Source organism: Coenobita brevimanus, chromosome 57 (genome assembly GCF_032717465.1).
Source record: "Coenobita brevimanus isolate Jiangsu-jjx chromosome 57, ASM3271746v2, whole genome shotgun sequence".
Lineage (NCBI taxonomy): Eukaryota > Metazoa > Arthropoda > Malacostraca > Decapoda > Coenobitidae > Coenobita > Coenobita brevimanus.
The window spans coordinates 34060208-34083426 of NC_137010.1; the positions used below are offsets into that span (position 1 = coordinate 34060208).

At 40.7% G+C, this 23219-nt stretch overlaps 1 protein-coding gene across 1 annotated transcript in view; it reads left to right on the plus strand.

Moving 5' to 3' along the window:
- The window catches only part of syd (JNK-interacting protein syd), a 466678-nt gene that overhangs the window by 190491 nt on the left and 252968 nt on the right, over positions 1-23219 (plus strand). The window contains exon 15 of the mRNA XM_080274254.1: positions 8800-8970. Within this exon, the coding sequence (XP_080130380.1) occupies positions 8800-8970 (171 nt within the window). The remainder of the gene's footprint in view (positions 1-8799; positions 8971-23219) is intronic.

The window sequence follows — 23219 nt, forward strand, 5'->3', positions numbered from 1 at the left end:
CATTCCGTGTCAATCCAGCCTGTCCTATGCTTTCTCCAAATCCATGAAGGCTGCATACAACTTCTTTCCCTGTTCTGGAAACTTTTCCACTAAAGATCTGAGAATGAATATCTGATCTACACAGCCTCTTCCCTTCCTAAAACCTCCTTGTTCTTCTTCAACTAATTCCTCTGTTATTTCCCTTACCCGGTCAATAAGTATCCTATGATAATCATTTCCTATTACAGTGAAGGCTGTATCACACAGTACCTCATGTGAGGTTTGCCAAGGAAGAGTTCTGTTGAACCAGGCAGAGACTTTATCACACTTTCCTCGTATTGTCAGCAACGACTATGTTTCTCACACTGTTGCCAGTGCCCTTCTTGCTTATACCCAGTCAAGGTCACTCGGAGAATATGATCACTGACTCGGTGGAGATGAAAAAGCAGCATTGTATACAAACAGACGGAATCATACAGGGACCTCATTGGTTAAAATGGCTTTCGCAGAGTTTCTAGAAGCAGTGTTGGTGCTGAAGATACAGTAAGACCTCACTATAATGGACTAATTGGGGCCCAAGCTATTCCGAAAAATACGAAATCCCGATAAAAGCGACATCTGGACTTCCCCCTTCTAACCCGGACTTTCTCCAATGTATCAGACATTAGTCTGGAGTGCATGAATGGTTTTTAAACTGTTTTGACTACATTGCTGTACTGTACTGTTATAACTTCACAACATTAATCAAATGGTATTTTCATTCATTCATTCATCCATCATCCAATCCTATGTTGCCCCATGAAGAGTGTAGGAGCTTGGAGCTAGGCAAGTTGGTCCTGACATTTAAGATGAGAGTGACCAGCCTCTCTCATCTCTGAGTGGCATTACATGAGCAATAAACCCCAACCATCCCTTGGATATAAACCTACACAGGCTCAATCCGATTGGAGCGCTGTAATTACCCATTAAACCACCAGGCGCCAAAATTTGGTTATATGGTACCGCCCAATGTAGTAAATGGTTTCCTGGTGTACAGGAAACCATTTGGCTTGTCACTCTTGTACAGTCACCCACATGCAGAAGGAAGAGGAAAGAATGAAGGAAAGACAGAAGAGGGAGTGTAAAGTCACCCATAGGCAGAAGGACGAGGAAAGAATTATTAATATGTGTTTTAAAATATTATTAAGTATTCTGTGTTAGGTTACATATTCAATGCTAAAACACAGAATAGAGTTGGTCACACTGTTTTGTACCTTATATGGTAGGCGGGAATCCGTCCAAACAGATTCCAATCTTGCCAAGGATACTGTCGACATGTACCACGATATAGTGCCAATTTACTCTTGTATCCTCGGCAAACGTCATACGAAGTACCGTGTGATACCTCCTTAAGAAGACAGATGCCCCTATGAATACGACACACTTCTTTTTACCCTTTTCCTTTGTACAGCGGAATAATGTTGCTTGACTTCCAATTGTTGAACATACAGGATGGAAGTAATGTGAGTATAAGTGGCTGGGAGAAAGAGGGAGGTCAGAAGACAGGAAGAAATCAGTAGGATAGAAGTTGTGGAAGCAATGAAAAAAGTTAAATTGGGGAAAGCCCCAGGAATTGATGGAGTGTGTGGTGAAATGCTGAAGCATGGGGGAGAGATAGTAGTAGAATGGATGTGGAAGATGTGTAGATTGGTCTGAGAGGAAGGTAGAGTCCCGGAGGATTGGAAGTCAGGTATAATTATTCCCTTGTACAAAGGAAAAAGGGAAAAAGAAGTGTGTGGTAATCATAGGGGCATTTGTCTTCTTAGTATAATAGGAAAAGTGTATGGTAGGATACTTATTGACAGTTAGAGAAAGAACAGAGGAATTAATTGGAGAAGAAGAGGGAGGCTTTAGGAAGGGAAGAGGTTGTGTAGATCAGATATTCATTCTTAGATCTTTAGCGGCAAAGTTTCTAGAGAAGGGAAAGAAGTTGTATGCAGCTTTCATGGATTTGGAGAAAACATATGGTGGGGTCGATAGACAAGGATTGTGGAAAGTATTAAGGATATATGGAGTAGATAGGAAGTTGTTGAATGCTGTGAAGAGTATGTATGATGGTGCTAAGGCTGCAGTGCGTGTGGATGGTGAACTGAGTGGATTTTTCTCTTTGAAGGTTGGATTGAAACAGGGATGTGTCATGTCTCCATGGTTGTTCAATCTGTTCATGGATGGGGTAATAAAAGAGGTACAAGGTAGGGTAGTGGATGTTGGAGTAGCCCTGGTGAGAGAGGATAGTGTTTGGAAACTACCTGTACTGTTGTTTGCAGATGATACTGTGTTGTTGGGTGAAGACAAAGGGGAGCTGCAAGGCTTGGTGGAAGAGTTTGGGAGTGTTTAAGAAACGGAATCTAAAGGTGAATGTAGAGAAGAGAAAAGTGACGGTCTTTGAGAGAGGTGAAGTCAGTGAATGTACAGCGAGTTTGGATGGTGAGAAATTGGAAAATGTGAGTACGTTTAAGTACTTGGGTATTGTGATGAGTAAGGATGGAGGTTTGGAGGGTGAAGTGCTTGAAAAGGTACAGCAGGGAAGAAAGGTTGCTGGTTCCTTGAATGCAGTGATAAGAAACAGGGAAGTGAGCATGGAAGTGAAAAGGTTACTACATGACAGTATTGTGATACCAACTCTAACATATGGAAGTGAAGCTTGGACGTTGTTGGAAGGACACAAGTCAAGAGTGAGAGCAGTGGAAATGAGTTATTTAAGAGAAGCCTGTGGAGTCACATGGAGAGACAGGCTGACAAATGAGGATATAAAGGAGTGTTGTGGTGTGGATGTGGATGTGATAGGAAGCATTAGGAGGAATACACTGAGGTGGTTTGGCCACGTGGAGAGGATGGAGGGTGAAAGACTGACGAAGAGAGTGTATGTGAGTGAGGTGGAGAGGGGAAGAGGAAGGGGGAGGCCGAGGATGAGATGGAGGGATGGGATGGAGAGGTATATGAGTGAGGGGGGTGTGAGTTGGGAGCAGGGCAATGAAATGGCGGGGGACAGGGCGACATGGAGGCGATTTGTTTGTGGCCACCTTGAACGGGATTGAGCCGTCTGGCAATAGATAGATAGATAGATAGATGAATGTTGTTAGGGAGCGGTCTCCTAAAATATTTCTTTTAGATTCACTGTTAAAGCACTGCAATCTGTATTTTAGTAAATTATCACACTGTACTTGCTTGATGTAGTGCTGCCTGGTTCTTCCTTCACATTTGTCATTTTTTTGTTTCCACCCTCTTCGTATTTCTCCCAGCTTTCCTGTCACTGTTTATTAGTCTTCATTCTTTTTCAGGTGGCTTTACATTAAGTAGGTGGGGGTGCTCACCATCCACTAACTCAGTGTAGTGCTGCTTTGGGTATCTGCCCTTTCCTCTCTTTCATCCATCCTCTTCTGTCTTTTTTTTTTTTTTTCCCTTCATTCTTTCCTGTTTCCTCTGCCTGCGGATGACTTTACTTTTCCTCTTCTGTCTTTCTTTCCTTCATTGTTTCCTCTTCCTTCTGCCTATGGGTGACTCTACACTGAATGACAAGCCAAATGGTTTCCTGTGCACTAGGAAACTATTACTGCTCTGGGTGGTAACCATATAACCAAATTATGGCACTTGGTGGTTTAGTGGGTAATTAAGGTGCTCCAATGGGATTGAGCCAGTGCAGGTTTATATCCAAGGGGTGGTTGGGGCTTATTGCTCACGTAATGCCACTAATGGATGAGTGAGGCTGGTCACTCTCATCTTAAGTGTCAGGACCAACTTGCTTAGCCCCGGGTTCCTACGCTCCTTTGTGGGGTATGTTACGGAACAGAGAAAGATAATGTACACTTTAAGTGAGAATACTAAAAATCACTACTGTCCCGTAAAGTTCCAGGTTCAAAATAAAAGAGTTAGATAAAATTACAAGTTAAAGTTTAATGCACAAACTAACAACAAAACATTCAGGACTCATAAGGATAATGTCATGGCAAATAAACAGGTTAAATATATGGTTAACTGCAATAGCCTCTATTAACACGAAATTAGCAAGAGTTAATTTATCTAAGTCAGCCCTGATAAAATGAGATACCAGATAATACTCAGTGAATGCCAGATAAATTATTACAGATACAAACTATTATAAAAAATGACTGATATAAAACCCCACATTAATCACAAAGACCTCACTAGGCCTAAGAATCAACCCTATGCTACACAGTACAAGAAAAAATGCAACAACAGTTATACTCAAATTACACACAGCTGCTAGATGTTTGGAGATTTCTTGAGCACTCACAATAATAATAACTGTACAGGGGAGGACAGAGATGTGAACAAAATGAGGAGCAGATCTAAGTGGCAATGATGCAGAGACTGAGCTCATTATATAGGGGCCGGCAGAGCTTGATACAACTTGTAAGAAGGACGCGCAAATGAAGCCATGGGGACAAAGAGCTGAAAATCCCGTACTGAACTCCAGAAATGACGACTTACTCTACTATAACGGTAGAAGGGGGGGGACTGAGGCAGAACACGCTCGTGATCAAACATGCAGCATACTGTGCGTTAAAATTACACAAAGGATGATGAAATCATAGGCTATGTAACAGGTAACATAGGATTGGATGATGGATGGATGGATGAATTTACATTGAGTGACAAGCTAAATGGTTTTCTGTAAGCCAGGAATCTGTTTACAGCACTGGGTGGTAACCATATAATCATCCCACACATGTTCCCTGTGCATCAGCAAGTGGGTTAGCAGAGGATTAGTGCCCCTCCCCATGAAGCCACAAACTGAAAGACAAACAGCCACCCCTTATGGAATTTTATGTCTGGCTGTAGAGAGATATCATCATCATCATCATCATCCAAACTTCCTTTCCCACCCTAGGACAGGGTGAGGAGTAGCAGCGTCCAGACAGCCCAAGTTCGCCCTGTCCAATGGGCCACACTTCCATTCACTCATCATTCAAGCCCCTAGAATCCTGGCTCTATCAGATACGCTAAAAACTTTCACCACATTCTGTAGCTTAACATAAATGTATCCGATAGAGTCAGTCCAAACGCTGTCACGTTTAAAAGGGCTGTCAAATCCCTGATCATGCATGTCTTCTCACAACATTCATCCAGCCAGCTCAATCTCTTGTCAGTCTCCTAGCCCCGCCGACTTCCATACCTTTCTTTCTCACACACTCATCCACCATATCCCTCCACCTTGTCCTTCGCCTACCTCACCTCCTCCCTCCATCAAATATGCTCAGATATACCTTTTTCACCACTCTCTTGTCATCCATCTCTCCACATGACCATACCATCTCAATACACTCTCTTCGATTCTGGTGTCCACGGACTTCCTCACTCCGCGTGTTTCACGAATCACATTATTTCAAATCCTGTCCACTCTCTGTACTCCACATACATTCCTCAGCAGTCCCATCTCCACTGCTGTCACTCCTGACTTTTCATTTTCATGCCACACCATAGTCTCACATCCATATGTTAAAGTTGTCACTAACACTCCCTCATGTAAGCCTTGCACAGCTGCAACACAAGCCTCTGTTTTTTATCAAGGCTCCTGTAGCATCAGTTACTTTCCTTCTTTGTGTCACTCTGCTTTCCACTTCCTTTGCACATTTTCCTGTCTTTTTTATCACTGTACCCAGGTATGTGAACACTCTCACCAATTCCAGTCTCTCTCCATTCACTGTAACATCGCGGTGGGAGTCACTTTCTTTCTCATTGACCATTACTTTACTCTTTTCTGCATTTACTCTCAAGGCACGACACTCACAGACATCAGCAAAACTCTGGACTAGTCTGCCAGGTTCTTGTCTGGTTTTTGCAAATAGGGCTGCATCATCAGCATACAATGAATTTGAGATATTCCATCCATCACCATTCATTACCAGTACCATCCCTCTCTCCATTGCTCATGTCTACTTCTTTCAGTACCCCATCCATATATAAAGTACATTATATTGAACAACCATGGGGACATCCTACAACCTTGTCGCATGCCCGCATTGATCATGAACCATTCACTTAGATGCCCATTACCCTAACACATGCTTCACTACCATCATGAAAACTCTTGACTGCACCTTGCATCTTACCATCTACACCGTACATGCACAAAACATTCCACGATCATTCTCTGTCTAAAAAGATAGATAAATATAGTCCGCTGGCGTCTTTTTCCACTTGTTTCACACATATGTATTGTATTACTGTTTGAGATTCCGATATTTCTACAGGGCAAACTTGTAAAAGTGTGCATTGTCATATAATACATCATAAATAAAATAAACAAAGCATTCGATGGTCAAGCAATGCACAGTATGTGAAGAATAGAGTGTAGTATCACATTGCATTAGTCATGTAAACAAATATCAGCTGATCACCCACTACACAACATATGGTGATGGTGAAAGATGTGCATATTCGTGAAGGGTTGTACGTAAATAAATGAATGCAAAATCATTTTCCCATACAACTAATCATTGGATGTTAAAAATGAATGCAACTGCAAAGTGTTTTAGAACAGAAGTGGGCATACAGAAGTCGAGCAAAGATGTACAGTACAAGAAAAATAGTTTTTGGTTATTAATGACAATGGTCCTGATAATAATCATTACACTGAGATAACAAAGATTGAAGATGAACTGCAGTTATAAAACACTGGAAAACAGAGTGCACGAAGCAAGCCAGTTAGCTCATACTACAAAGCTCGTATCAAAAGTATGTCTAAATTACATTAAAATCTCATTACAACGGACTAATTGGGGCCCAAGTCATTCCAAAAGAGGCGATATTCTGATAAAAGCAACATCTGGACTTCCCCCTGCTAACCCAGCCCTTGTCCAGCATATCAGACATTAGTCTGGAGCGTACCAATGGTTTTTCACTGTGGCGTCACTAACTGTTTTCACTACCATTGCACTGCTGTACTGTATTATACATTCACTGCAATAATCAAATAGAATAATATTGTATATATACAGTGGGTACCTGAGTTTAGCGTTTGCTTTATTTTAGGCATATCACACCGAACTCAGTTATCGCCAAACTTGCGATATATATTTGTTTGCATGTAAATAGATGTTCCTTCTGACTCTTGGCAGTATCCACTCATATTTACCCCATAATCCAAGTTACTCTCTCATTTAATACTGTAAGCAGTCTGCTGCACAACATGTATAATTTTAACTAGGTTTAGACTTGATAAAGGCCATATGTCATGTAACACACACAAGAAGATATTTTCATACATGAACAGCATCATGGCCAGCATCCTGCTTCATCCCACCAGTTCCTTCTAATTCGTGGCATTATCCCATTTGCCTCTTAACTTTTCTCAAATGCCACTTTAAATATTGTAATTTATTGCATAACACAGTAAAATTTAAGCAAGGCTTGGACACAATAGAACTCATAAGTAATAAAAAAAATTCAGTGTGATAGGTGGGGGCACTCACCATCCACTCACTTGATGTAGTGCTGCTTGGGGTGTCTGCCCAGTCCTCTCTTCCATCCTTCCTCTTCTGTCTTTCTTTCCTTCATTCTTTCCCCTTTCTTCTGCCTTCGGGTAACTTTACACTTCCTCTTCTGTCTTTCGTTCCTTCATTTTTTCCTCTTCCTTCTGCCTGTGGTTGGCTTTGCACTGAGTGACAAGTCAGATGGTTTCCTGTACACCAGGAAACCATTTCACTCAGTGTCTTCGTCAAAGAACAGTCATTGTCAAGGAACAGTGAATCCTCCTTCTGATTGTCGTCACTGGCAGGAGCTGAATCATGGATGGTGGACGGAAATTGGAGGTACAGCTTGTACCTTACGTGCTGTGTACTATGTGATTAATGCTTGGTATCTTGAATTTATTTTAATATTAATACTAATATTAATATTAATGTAGACCACTTTTCTAATTTTATAGCATTTAGAAAATACTTTATTGTTACAATTTAATTTTAAACATTTTTCAAATACTGTACTGTACACTTTATACACCTTACTATCTACAGTCTTACAAACTAAAGATGCCCATTTTGTGTATACAGTATTTAGCTTATCACTCATCACCCTCGAGCAGTATATCAGGGACTTATGGGGAAATGATGTGGGTCAGACTTAGGCAGAGTGCGGGGAGACAGTAGTGATGCCTCCAGCCCACCACCAACCAATACACGAACACACAAACCATGCGGACAATACAGCCACTCCGGATTGAGTTCAGGTAGTCTGGACCGCTTCTAGCTTTATTGGAGTTTTCCCGAACTATGAGAATTTAGTCTGGTCGACTCCTTGACAGTAATAAAAGCGAATTCCGGTCTGTTGAAGTCCAGTGTAGTGAGGTTCTACTGTACTTTAATTAAGACAAGGTTAGCCAGATAAATACTTTGTCTGAAGTTAGAATTTTTCAAAATTTTGAATACAGTAATTTGTGGACACAAGCAACTTGAATTTTAGAGGGTGCACTGTATTACAGATATCTTAGTTAATATGTAAACAAGAAATTTTCAAAGATTTAAATATTGAGAACTTAATGTAGTACATAATAGAATGATGGTGATGAATTTGTGACTTCTCACTTCCTTCTTGTCACACCATTAGCAGAGCTGAAGATTTACTGTAGGATGATGATGGTGATGAACTTGTAACTCCTCATTTTCCTCTTGTCACATCTTAGGAAAGCGTATGATGATGGTGATGAATGTGTAAATTCTCATTTCCTTCTTGTCAGATCTTCATCACTGTAGAGGATTTACTGCAGTAACAAATAGAATTACGATGAATTTTTAAGCCCTAATTTCATCCCTATCACAGCTTCAGCAACTTGTTCAGCACGACAGAGAAACCCCCCAGGAAGCCGTTGCCATATGGCAATGTTCGGTACAGTGCGCCAGCCAGTCAGGTGACGCCTGCACTTGACACCATGAGGCGACGCAACCTCTCAGACCATCGTCGCAAGGGCCTTGAGATATTCGATGCTGGATTGTGAGTTTCATTCCATCTTTCTCCTTTTTAGTATCTGTCTGAGGATGTGGCTTTCATTTTATTTTTCCTGTAGATATGTTTGGTAGTAGCCTAGGAGGTGCCACCATAGGCTTAAGGGGATAGAAACAATCTCCACTAACTCCTTCAGCCCAAGAACATCTTTTTCATTATATTATTGCAGCCATTAGGTAATTCTGTTTAGTTTTGGAAAGACCACCTCAGGCTTAAATACTTCCTGATGATCTGTGATATACCTGCGTTATTGGTGGGAGGTAAAGTTAACCCCTTCAGCCTGATGATACTTTTTTTTTTTTTTTTTAAACACTTGCTGTCTGGAGTTGTTTTTGTTCAGCTCAGGAAGGCCTCAAATTGGAGGGGTCAGATATATTCTTCGTTAAACATTTCACCACTACAGAGTCCTTAGGAAGGTGAATAGAACAATCTGATGGTGGGCTGATTAAACTGAAAAATTCATCATGTTGTTGAAGGGGCTGATATAATGATGATAATAATAACTGACATATGCCTGCTTTCAAAGTTCTGTTGGACTGCTGCAATACAGCAAAGGGTAAATATTAGCCTTTTCAGTCGATTGATGAATGTTTTAGTTTATTTTTTCCATGTCTAGACATTTTTTTTTTTTTTTTCAGCTTTGGGGAGATCTGTTACAGTTAAGGGGTGAATGAAGACTATATCCAACCACTTGAGTTTGAAAAGTCTTTCTTGAGCTGAGTAAAATTTTTGGAGTTTGTAAGAATAAAATGAGAATACTATACATTATTGGCCTGAAGAGGTTAATCGCATAGATTTGTTGTTGTTGTTGTTGGTCATCCCCAGTCCGTTTGACCAAGACAACCCATCGACCACAGGTAAGCAACTGCCGTAACGGGGCTATCCCATAGGCTTTTCACACCGTTAATGTTGTGTGTGCATTTTAGTTTGGCATGTGCGATGCAATGCTTCGTTATGTGTGTTATTTTGTGTGAACGTAATCTACAAGCTGGACATGTGTCATCTGAGTCCACACAACCCAAATCTAAGCTGGTATCTGAGGAGGACGGGGTGATGTCTTGTTCTAAGCCTAGCTAGGTGAACTTGATCTCCTTTATTTAAGGACACCTCTGATGGGTGGATATCAGGAAGGGACTTGTAGTATGATCTTATGATTGAGATGTTGCATTGGGCTGCACATAACATGAGTATGCAGGTGTTTTATCATTGCTGATGTTGGAATGTCTGGAGGTGGGACATTTTTTTAGAGGGCATGATAATGTTTGTGTGGTGATTGTTTTATGTGTCTGGGTGTGCTGTGTGTCTGCCATATAATGATGGGAATGTTGTATATTGGCACAGGCTGCTGCATGTAATTGTGTGCCCTTCATATCAAGGTAGTCTCTGACAATGTGTGTCTGTCTTGTAATGATGGGATGTTGTGTATGAGCACAGGCTGCTGTACAGTATATAATTGTAACTGTGCCATTCATATCAAGTTAGTTTCTGACAGAGTGTAAGTGGGCTATGGCAATGGTTTTGTTGCAGCCCGTGATAATGCATAGGGTGTTGCTTTGTATGATTTGTAGTGGGTATTGGATAGAATGGGAGCCCTTGCTGAGGATTCATATAACATCACTGATCTAATGTATTGTTTATAAAAGAAGCAGAGTGTTTCTTTTTGTTTCCCAAAGTCAAGGCCAGTAGTTGCCATCAGTGCATTGAGTCTGATGGTGTACCACCTCTTGATGTACATGAGCCTTGAATGTCATACATCACTCCAAGAATCCTAGTGGAGGGGGAAAAGTGGTACATGTACATATCTAAGGGTGTTGTTGTGGTGGGGAGTACATATGTTCATGTTTACTGCTGGTGATGAGTGTGGTGGTGGATTTGGCTAGGGCGATCGCAAGCATATTGTCCTTGATTCAAGTTTGCAGTGTGTTGAGGTAGTCCTGTTGAAGTGCGTGGCCTGTGTCTGCAATGTGGTGTGTGGTTATGGTGATGTTATTTGCATATGAGGTAATGTTTGTGGGTGACTGGGATGTGGGAGTATCATGCATGTATATGTTGACGAGTATGGATGAGAGAATGAGGCCCTGTGGATCTCTGTTTGGGAAATTTCATGTAAAGGTAGCTTGCCCTGGAATATAGCATGTGCTTGTCTATCAGACAAATAGTTGGCAAGCCAGCATATGATGCTGTCCTCCTTATTTGTGTTGTATATCTTGGTGATTAGTTTGCATCGGGATACCATCAAAGGCCTTACTAATACAGTAATCATCCGTTTATCTGGACGTTCGTCATTCATACGATCCATAAACTGGATGCTGTGATCTGGCTGTATTAACCCTTTAACTGTGGGTGTCATCCCAGAGTGACATTGCAAAAACTGGACCAAACCGCGGGTGTCATTCTCGAATGTTTGTGAATATTTTGAATACCGCGTGTTTTTTCCGTGCGCCAATTGTTTCAAGGGAGAGTATCTATTAAGTTCTTTCACTCCATCCGACCCCCAGCTCCCCCCCCCCCAGCCGCCCCCCCACCCCACCCCTGACCAAACACGCATCAGTATCTGTCCAGCTGTGTGAGTGACAACACTGCTGATGTGGCAGTGAAGTGCGGGCAATTACAGTGCCTTGTACCTGCCTCAGTGAACACAGAGTGGGTGTTTATCGTATGTGCAGTGTTCATATATGTTTATAGTATTATTATCAGAATGAGGTTGGCATTTGCTAATGGTGTGTGAGCGAAAAATAGTGATTACAACACCGCTGATGTGGCAGTGAAGTGCGGGCAATTACAGTGCCTTTTACCTGCCTCAGTGAACACAGAGTGGGTGTTTATCATATGTGCAGTGTTCATATATGTTTATAGTATTATTATCAGAATGAGGTTTGGATTTGGTAATGGTGTGTGAGCGAAGGTAATGATGTGTGAGCGAAAAATAGTGATTTTAGATCGCTCACTTCTAATGGCACTGCCCATCCAGTGATAGTCAACGAAATTATGAAACCTACATCATTGCAAAGCCGAAGGCTAGTACTTTCTAATGGTACCTTATTTATCGCTCTAGATTTATTCTGTGCAGAGTTATAAAGGTTTAAAGTTTGTTTACATTTTGGCTGGAACCCCCGTGGGAGAGGCCAGTTGAGGCAAAACAATGCCTGCGGTTAAAGGGTTAAACCATTATATGTACATTTTTCCATTTTATCTGGATAAAATACTTGCATCTGGGTGGAAATTATGGCCGTGCGAACATTCTCGCCTGCTCTGGCAGGAATAGCCCAGTAGCACCACGCTGTCTGGCTCAGTAGCTCGCTCAGCGTCTGCTGGAGACCCCCTTGGCTGTTCCCAGTTCCCGGGCGTCGACCGTGTAGTGAGCAACTCCTCCTGTATAGTTGTTATGGCGGCACACATGGTGGCTTTTGTGGTTTTTCCCTACCTGCTTCAGGCTCATCAGGGTATGCCACTGGACCACACTGGATGTACTGTGCAGTGCAACAGCTTCACCCGCCGCAATGCAACAGTCAGAGTCAAAGAGCTGGCAAGTTATTCAGCACGACTCCCTGTGAGAAGTTGAGTGTGTTCACCTTGATTTTGTTCTAGCTTACTGTACAGTACCATGATTTTATTCATTTTTACCATGATTTTATTCCATTTTACCATTATGTTTTGTGTACACACTGCATTTTTCTTGTGTAGCCATTTTTTTTTTTTTTTTCAAATGGTAGATGATATAGATATAGATAGATAGATATACATACAGTGTGTGTGTGTGTGTGTGTGTGTGTGTGTGTGTGTATATATATATATATATATATATATACTGAAAGAACACAAGTCAAGAGTGAGAACAGTGCAAATAAATTATTTGAGAGGCACATGTGAAGTTACATAGAGAGACAGACTGACAAACGAGACATGAAGGAACGTTTTGATGTGGGTGTGGATGTGATAGAAAGCATTATGAGAAATACATTGAGGTAATTTGGCCACGTGGAAAGGATGGACAGCGATTGACTAATGAGGAGAGCATAGGTGAGTGAGGTGAAGGAGGGGATGGTGGGGGAGATCGAGGATGAGATGGAGGGATGGAGTGGAGGGGTATTTGAGAGAGGGGTCTGTGAGCTGGGGGTAGGGTAGCAAAATGGCAGGAGACAAGACGACATGGAAGCGACTCGTTTGTGGCAATCCCTTGCGGAATTAAGGCATCTGGCTATAGATGGGTAGATATATACCATTTTTTTTTTTTTTTTTTCATTAGTCAGATGATGAGAGGAATGAATGCATGTGTTCATGCTCATGAGAATAACCTCTGTAATGTGCAGGGCATACACAGATGGCTCTTGGTCATGGAATCAGTAATCATTCTAGAGAAAATGAAAAGTATTGCCTGAGGCCCTCCCAGTCAGCAGCTTCAAAGAAAGTGCGACAGACACTGCAACTTGGTAGGGTCTGCAGGCCCTGCTGTAGCAATAGGATAGGTTAAGGTGTTAAAGTTGTGATCAGGGGAGCCTAATGGAGCAAATAGATCAGCAGAGTAAGCAGAAGGATTATTAGTAGGGAAAGGTTCAGGTTTGTTGGAACTCATTCTTAAGGTGGTCAGGGATACAGATTTGGTGCTGTAGAAGCTGCATTAGGTCACAAAGGATTAACCTCTCTGGTGTGTATAACATTCAGGAAATTCTGATCGGTAGATTGCGTCATACATTCCAAAAGAGCGGCATTAAATATCATGAACGTTTCGGTCATTTTATGTGTCTCTTGCATGCTTATACTTATGAGTGGGCTGCAAATCGCCAGTGTGGAATGTGAACTTTGTGTAACTAAAATATTATGTTTAGTTAGGTACAAGTGGGTCAAAACACATGATGAAAACATTATTATTATTATTTTTTTTTTCCGGTTTTCCCACACCACGGACATAGGAAATGATTAGGGCTGCCACAGCCTAATGGTTAAAAAGATAAAGGCTTGTTCATGAGGCTGTGTTATGTGTCTCATCTGAAGTGAAGGTGGTTGCATTTTGATCGAATTGTAAGTAGTGCGTATGTCATTATTGAGAGCGTTGTTTTTTCAGGCTTAGTGTTAGTGGTAAATGACTCATGTTTGCATAGTGGTTTATTAGTATGTTTGTTTTCTCCTTGGCTGGTATTCTTGTCGGTTAAGGAAGCTCCCTAACACCACCTCCTTAGCAGTGTATGTTTGGATACGGTCGGCTAATATAATTTTGTACATTATTTATGCAGAGTATGATGGTATTAGAATGATTTAAGTAACACAGAAGAGGACAGCAAGTTATAATAAGCAAAATAATTTAAGAAGAGATGTTAGGGAGCTTTTTTAACCCACAAGAATACCAGCCTTTGTAGGAAGGTGTGTGATGGTTGTTGGAAGTGATGGTGGCATGGGTCTTGGAAGTGCATGTATGTGATTTAGTGATACTGTTAAGTATTTTGTTGAGCCAGGAGGGTTCTGTGGAGTGACAAAGTATTGTTACAATGGCCTTCCAGTTTTCTGTTTTCTTTATACGGTACTAATTTTGTTGTTGAACTAATTTTTTAGTTCTTGAAGCTGTGTGACGGTATTGTGTGTGTGTACGTGTGTGTGTGTGGAAGAGGCAAGTTGTGTTTTTCGGTTGTGCTGTCTTATCAAGTGGGCAGTCTCTAGTGTAAAGTCTGGGTTGTAATGTCATCTGTTGCTTCATGGAATGTGGTGTTTGTCTGCATTGAGTATGATGTTGTTGAACTTTGTAGTTTTCCTGTTAATGATTGGGTATCCTTAAACTAAGGCAGATAAAAAAGAAGGATAGTCACTAGATTTGCCTTAAGCATAGACACTAGACCAGTAAATAGAGTTCAGTTGAGGATAACATTAAGCTCTGGAGTAAACACTTGAGAACAAGTAGATATCGGTGGATAGATGGAAAGACAGGCCATTTGATTTACCCCAAGCAGAAAGAATGATGTATAAGTAGATATAATAATTAAGCCCTACCTAGTACATGTAATGAAGTACAGGTGCATCATTTGCCGTCAGTCAAAGTCATCAGGTTGCAAGTAAGGGTGAATAATAAAGGTGAACTATCAACTGTTAGAGCCATAAATGTTTTAAAGTTGTTGGATACTCTGACTCATTTTGCATATTCAGACAGCTCAGAGCCTTCTGACAGATTCATAGTATACCACATAACTGTAACTTTCCTCAGCTGTGATTATTCTTTGCTTCTCTGCCCATGCCTTGTATATACTGTTTTCATGTTTTCCCAGTGTCATTCTTCATTTATTGATATGTACACTTCTACACCTTCCTATATTCTCCTATTTTCAGTTTTGAGTTCGTTCACTTCTGTTGGTACTCTTTGGTGTTTTATTCAGGCTAACTTCAAATAATTTTATTCACCAGAGAAATCCTGGCTATTTTAGGGTTGCAGACTACCTCAAATAACCCTTGTACTGCTAAGGACACAAATTGTATTCTATTCAGGCTAACATTAGATGAATTTGCTCAGCTGAGAAATATCCTGGCTCATAATTTGTTAACCCCTACACCGCGGGCATGTTTACCAATGTTTTGCGTGTGCCGCGGAGTTATTCGTGCTCCAACAGACTCTCAAAAAATATTTGCCAAAAATCAGTTATTAGTCCTAGAATATTAAAATTACATATTCTTATGGCTCATACCTTCAGCTTTCTCCTGGAATGTTTGTTGAGCCTTCGTCGGTTACCATAGGACTTGTGGAGACCTCTGAAGTTGGGTAACGAAGTCTCCACTTTACACTTCCCGACAACCCGTAATATGATTACCACGGCCAGAAACTGCTTTTGAAAGTCATTAGTCATCGACAATAATGGAAAAAAAAACTACTGTGTACTGAAATTGTCAGCATGGAGTGGTTGTGTACTTCTCACTTCTCAGATACACACAAATGCAGTGATCGTGAATAATAAAGAGTCAGCCAAGCAGTATAATTTGTATGACAGTATACAGTAATTCATAAGAACTGAACTCACATCATTATCTTACCTAACTATTCATGTCAACATGTAGTGTCTTCACATACCATAAGAGCTGAATTTTCTCGACCAAAAACTGTCAGTTCATAACAATGATCGGACACAAAGCTTTTTTTTGTTGTTGTTTTTCACACATTGCACCAAAGGCAGACACATGAATTTTACTAACTCATCATTTACTTTTTTTTTCCAATAAAGAAACTATCCACATCTTAAACACACCCGATTCACTTTATCTGTCTGATTGTTTGCATTTAAACTACACCACATGCCACTTCGTCCAACAACTTTACATTTTCCCTTCGAATAAATGCTTCTCTTGAGTTCACAGCACTTTCAGAGTACTTAGACATAGCTAAAGTTAGTTTGGAACCATGTGCTCAGAGTTCTGAGAGGAAATGAGGAGCAAGGAAATACACAAATAAATGCTTCTCATCACAGCAACGATCCACACAACATTGAGGCAGGCTGTGGCAGGTGGTATGGGACATGGGTCATGTGGATCGGGTCAGGTCAAGGAAGCCAAACAGTGACCGACAAAAGCATAATACAAGAGTTGTAAACAAACACAGTCATCTGGAAATCCAATACCTAAATGCACCCACTTCCCACACTGTTTCTCTCGTGCAATTGAGTGAAATAACTGTGCTATTAAGTACTTATAGGTTAAATTAAATGCCTGTGTTATTGTAAGATCATTGTTTCTTTTTGTCTTAAATTGCACTCTACTGCATTCTCACATTATGTGAGTGCTCAATATATACATATATATATGCAGTAAAAGTCCATTAATCCGAACACTGATAATCCAAAAATCCAAAAAAATCAAAATTTTTGAAGAAGGCTGACAAAAACTCCAAAAGTAAAAAAAAATCAAAATTCAAAAATTCAAAATGGGCACCAAATGTGCTGAAGTGTCACGGAAGGAAGCTTCAGTATACTTTGATAAACTGGTGCATCTCGTTGAACAAAATAATCATTACAATGGGGCTGAGGTGATCAATTTCCATATCTTGCGAAATGAGTTCTACAAGAAACGTGCGCAGACTGTCAGGCAGGCTGATATCCGTGACTGGCTGAAGTGCACGAGCACTGAGCAACCAGGCAGGTAAATCCACTGATGGTTTTGGGACAATTCGCCGTCAAGTCAATTCGCCTTCACAACAATAACAACAATTTGCCATCAGGACAATTCACACCCTGGACAATTCCCCGTCATTCTATAAATATACTTAATATTGATTAATTGATTCTTTAATAACTAATTTTCAGGGAGATCTGTCAGAGTCTATGTTCATTCAATAGCATGTGCTTTGGATATCATTTATAAGTTGCACTTTCAGACAATTAACTTGTTTCTACCTCGCTGTAGTTGACTATGAATTATATTCTAGCATCACCCATAGCTGTCTTCATTAATTTCCATTGGTACTACAACATCTTGGGTATATTTTAAAACAACTTTGAAGAGGTACAAGTATTCAAAAATTAGTGTACTTGCTAAATAAACTGATATGTAAATAAACGACGGGGATTTGTCCTGACGGGGAATCGTCCATATTTTGATGGCGAACTGTGCTTTTACAATACGTGCATATTATTATTAACCCTGGACTTACTCTCTCTAATTGGATGTACGGGCCTACAACTGCTGTTTTCAACACTACGCATTACTGGTGAGTTAAACAACACATAACATCTCTTAATTTACCAATTACAGCTCGTGTTTTCAAATGGCCAACCTCTTGTAATCTGGAACCTTTAACCCCTTAACCGCGGGGCGTCACTTTCGTGATGCTTGGGAGCAAGGGATCATACCGCGGGGCGTCGCTTTTGTGATTCTGTGTTATTTTGAATTCACCCGGGCTTCCAAGTGGGGGCTTGTATCATCTATCAGTACTGCCAATGTCCAACACTAGTCAGCACTCCTAATCTCATCTGTACTCCCATCCATTGTTGACAATTTAGCCATTTCTCCCCGTTTTTGACTCCCCTCCCTACCCCCCCTCCATTACCCTATCCTCTCGCCTGCCTGGCCGTGCTACGCTAAGTAAATCTTCCCTGGAATTTTTCACTGATTTCATCCATTGAAATAAGCCCTATGCCCTATTCTTATACCAAATAATATATACAAGAAAGAAGTAAGGTAAGTGAGAGTGCCATACACCTGGAATTTGCTAATTATCACCTGACAACACCTCACGTGCACTCGTTCGCTAATTTTCGCTGTTTATTTCCCCTTGAAATATGCCGTATAATCTATTTTCGTAATAAATATACATATAAGGAGGGAAGGGAGAAGCCTAAGTGATATTTACATTCACCTGGAACTACCTAATTTATAATGTATTGTCTAGATTTCCTGCCAATCATGTCACTGCTATATATAGCTGTTTCAAGAGGCTAACATTGGTAGTAATGAATTTCCCTAGGTAGGCCACCACCCCGGCCCACCCTTATCAGTTCACTCTCATCTTCTAACATGGAGGTACGTCAGTTCGTTCTTGCTAGCTTCAGGGACTTTTCACCCCCATGCAAAGGGCCCTGTGACCTTTATCCCCTACTAAACCTCGTGTGGAAAGAGGTAAAGGGCTGACAATTGATAAAAGAGTGACTACGATCTTTCTGTTGAGTAAAACAGTGCAAGTGGAATTGTAAATAATGTGTAAATAATGTGTAAACAGCAAGTGAAAGTAATGAATGTAAATATACGTGAACAGTGGAAAATAGTTTTATAAGTTACTTCAAGTGACAGTGCATAACACAGTGTAAATAAAATAGAAATGTAAATAACGTAAATAAAATAGAGAACGTAAATAGAAATGTAAATGAGTAGTATCATAAGAATACGAGTATATACCCTAGGAGTAATGAAAGTGGAAGTTTCACTCTAGCATGTCTGAATATTATGAGTTATGAGAGTGAAGATGAAAGTGACATTCACTCTCAATGCTAGTATACAGGACGAGAAAGTGAATGCTACGTATTTTACTGAAAGAAATTGAATCCCTACAGTGACAATAAACTACTACTACTGAAGGAAACTTATGGATAAAGACTGTAGATATATATAAGTGTTATATAGTAATAGAAATATAAAGTGTGAGGGGTTTTATGAATAATAAATGACAGAGTACCAAGAGCGAACTAGCGCAAGTGCGACGGTCAGACGCGCTCGTAATTTTCATTGCTTTCACAGTGTTTTTTTTTTTTGGTGTATGGATTCCAAACTACTTGAAAATCATAGAATAGTGTTTCTAAGGATAATATCAGGCTGTGGTAATCATATTACGGGGTGTCAGGAAGTGTAAAGTGGAGACTTCGTTACCCAACTTCAGAAGTCTCCACAAGTCCTATGGTAGTCGACGAAGGCTCAACAAACATCCCAGGATAAAGCTGAAGGTATGTGCCATAAGCATATATAATTATAATATTCTAGGACTAATAACTGATTTTTGGCAAATATTTTTAAAAAGTTAGTCGCAACACGTTTATCACTGCATGAGGTGCACGGACCGCCTCCGACATGCCTGCACTTAAAGGGTTAATTAAAGCCGCCTGAATGCCTTCGATAGCGTGTTTATATCAGATCCCGCCAACTGAACATGACGTCACCACACCAAACAAACTCATATGCATTCAGTTTAAAATCATAAATAGCAGTGAAAGCCTAACTTGAAGGGCTAAAACCTAACTGGGGTGCTTTGGCCCCAGGACCCCTTAGTGATTAACTTAGTGCAAACTAAGATGTGCATTACGTAACACTGGCGCCAAAACAGTATTGTGCATCAATAGCATTCGTTAATCATTGGCGCAGTCGTCACCAGGGCTGCCATTTGGTATTTTTCATTACCAAATGTGGGCCAATTTGGTAATGAAAAATTCGTTTGGTAATGAATCAGCATGATCCATCACCAAATGGATTTTTCACATGTATGAAGATATAGAGGTTGGAGACGGTGGATTGTTTGCTCTCTGATTAATCTGCTAGCCTACTTAGTGCAAGAATAAACAACATGCTGATTGTTATAAGGAGAGTGGTTATTTCCATTTGTATATAAAATTAGTGAAGAATAAATGCCTGCTTTAAGAATTTGTTAATGAAAAGTTAAATTTGATAATGAAAATCTAGGAGTTTGGTAATGTGGCTGAGTTCAGATCTAGCAACCTTGATCATCACCCAACCATGTGATGGCAAAATACTCACTCATATTGGTGAGCACATGACTGCACTTGACAGAGGTACTAGTAGGGGTCTTGGGTGGAGCCATGGTGGTGCTGTAGTAATCCATGATGCCAAACAGAAATACAGATGGATGAAGAGGCAAGTGATCAGCAGGGCAAAGCACAGGAGACAGGCAGCTCAGCCAGCCTGTCTGGCGGCGCGCGGTTTGAATTGTCGAAATGGCAGGGATAACCATGTCGAACAACGAAAAACGGTATAGATTTATAAATGTTGAAACAACGAATTGTAGAATAACAATCAGTCGAAAAACGAGGGTTGGATGTACTCTCTTAAGTCCATCCTTTTCTTAAACTTGCCAAACCAACCACTCAATGTCTTAAATCTGCCAAGGGGTCTGGAGAGCTTACTACATGCTACAGCATACAAGTGGCGGGCCATCCCCGTAATGTTAATGGAATCGATTGGTACTCCTTCTCTCTCCTTCCAGTTCCAGTACATAGCCAGGAACCTCTCCATCATCACAAGTGCAGGGTCAGACACTCGAATCATCTGGTCCATGTGAGATCCCCTGTAGGCCTGCGCAGTCTTCAGAATGGCGTCCTCAAGGATCATACGAATAGTTCATTCGTTGACCTGATATTTCTTGGCAGCCTCACAATTCCGTTCTCCTCTTCTTCCACTTGATCACATCAGCCTTCTGGTCCTGGGTCAGAGACTTTCGATGTCTTGGTGGGTCTCGGTATGACGCCATGGTCCAAAAAAAAAAAAAAAAAAAATCCATCCATCATCCTATCCTACGTTGCCCCATGAAGTGTGTAGGAGCCCGGGGCTAGGCAAGTTGGTCCAGACATTTAATATGAGAGTGACCAGCCTCACTCATCCCTGAGTGGCATTACATGAGCAATAAGCCCCAACCACTCCTTGGTTATAAACCTTCACCGGCTCAATCCGACTGGAGCGCTGTACTTACCCACTGAACCACCAGACGCTATAATTTGGTTATATAGTTACCACCCAGCACAGTAAATGGTTTCCATAAAAAACACACACACACACACACACACACACACACACACACACACCCACACACAGAAACAAGAGAGATACAGAGGAAGTGGGATATTTTTCTAGCCTTCTATAATTCGGGAGTGGAAAAATTTGTGCCAAGAGTAAGGGAGAAAGAAAACAGAAAAAGGGAGTGGTTTAATAGAAGGTGTATGATAGCAAAAAAAGAGAGAGACACGACATGGAACAATTGGAGAAAGAGAGGTAACAACAGAACAAAGGAAGAATATAAATGAAGTAGAAATGATTACACAAGAATACATAGAGAGGAAGAAAGGAATTTTGAAAAAGGTACAATAGACAAATGTAAGGATGAACCCAAACTGTTTTATAGATTTGTCAGTGGCAAACTGAAACAAAAGGAAGGAATTACCAAACTGAAAGTAGAAGGAGAGGTCTATAAAGATGCGGCAATGCAAGCAGAAATAATGAACAAACGTTTCCTGTCAGTTTTCACTAATGAAAGTGAGTTTGTGGAAGGCGAGGGAGTGACTAGAAATGTAGTGATAAAAGATATAAAAGTGGAAGTACAGGAAGTGTATAAATTACTGGAAACTCAAGATGTGAGGAAAGTCCCAGGACCAGATGGAATCTCTAATTGGCTACTGAAAGAATGCAGAAAACAACTGGCGGATAAGATTCATGGTTTAATTGTGTTCTCTGGAAGATGGGAAAGTGCCTCAAGAATGGAAGAGGGCAAATGTGTACCAATTTGTAAGGGAGGAAACAGGGAAAAAACCCTGAATTATAGACCAGTGTCCCTAACCAGCATGGTCGCAAAATTGTGCGAGAGAATTCTGAAATTTAGATGGATTTAATATCTGGAAGAGATTAATATTTTGGCTGAAAATCAGTTTGGATTTAGAAGTGGAAGGTCATGTGTTTCCAACTTGTTGAGTTTTTACTCAAGGGCGATTGACGTTCTACAGGAGAGAGATGGTTGGGAGGATTGTGTGTATTTAGATTTGGAGAAGGCCTTCGACAAGGTACCTCATAAGAGACTAATGTGGAAACTACAGCATATAGGAGGACTGAAGGGGAACTTCCTGGAATGGATGAGAGACTTTCTGAGAGACAGACAAATGAGGACAATAATAAAGGATAGGATGTCTAGATGGAGGGAAGTAACAAGTGGAGTCCTACAGGGTTCGGCGTTGGCGCCAGTAATATTCCTGATTTATGTAAATGATATGGTAGATGGAGTGAACAGTTATGCAAGTCTGTTTGCTGATGATGCAAAGATCTTGAGGAAGGTAGCGGTTGAGGGGGATTGTAAAATGCTGCAGAAGGATCTGGATAGGATACACGATTGGAGCCGAATGTGGGAAATGAAATTTAATGCAAAGAAATGTAAAATATTGGAAATGGGTAAAAGTACCAAGAGGCCATCATTGAATCATTTGATGGGTAATGAACCAATTACAAAAGCAAGAGAAGAGAAAGATTTGGGAGTGCTGATCCAGGACAGTTTGTCTCCTGAAAAACTCATTAACAAGGCAGTTAGAGAGGCATATAAACTGCTGACTAATATAAGAGTAGCTTTTCATTATATGGATGAGGAGATGATGAAAAAATTGATGGTGGCCATGATTCTCCCCAGGTTAGGATATGCAGCAGTAGTGTGGTCCCCACACACACAAAAAAAGATATAAACAAGATTGAGAGAATACAAAGAACAGCAACCAAGATGGTCCCCAGTCTGGCAGATCTGTCGTATTGAGAGAGGTTGGAAAAGCTGGATTTGCCTTCCCTAGAAGAAAGGAGAAAGAGAGGAGACATGATTGCAGTGTTCAGGACCATGGTGGGAGTAGATAAAATTGACAAAGAAGAGATGTTTTTATGGGATAAGAGAGTAGCAAGAGGACATGGAATGAAACTGAAGAAACCAAGCTGCTTGAAGGATATCAAGAAATATAGTTTTCCTTATGGATGTATAGACCTGTGGAATAGCCTGGACAAAGAGATCGTCCAGTCTAAAAACTGAAACG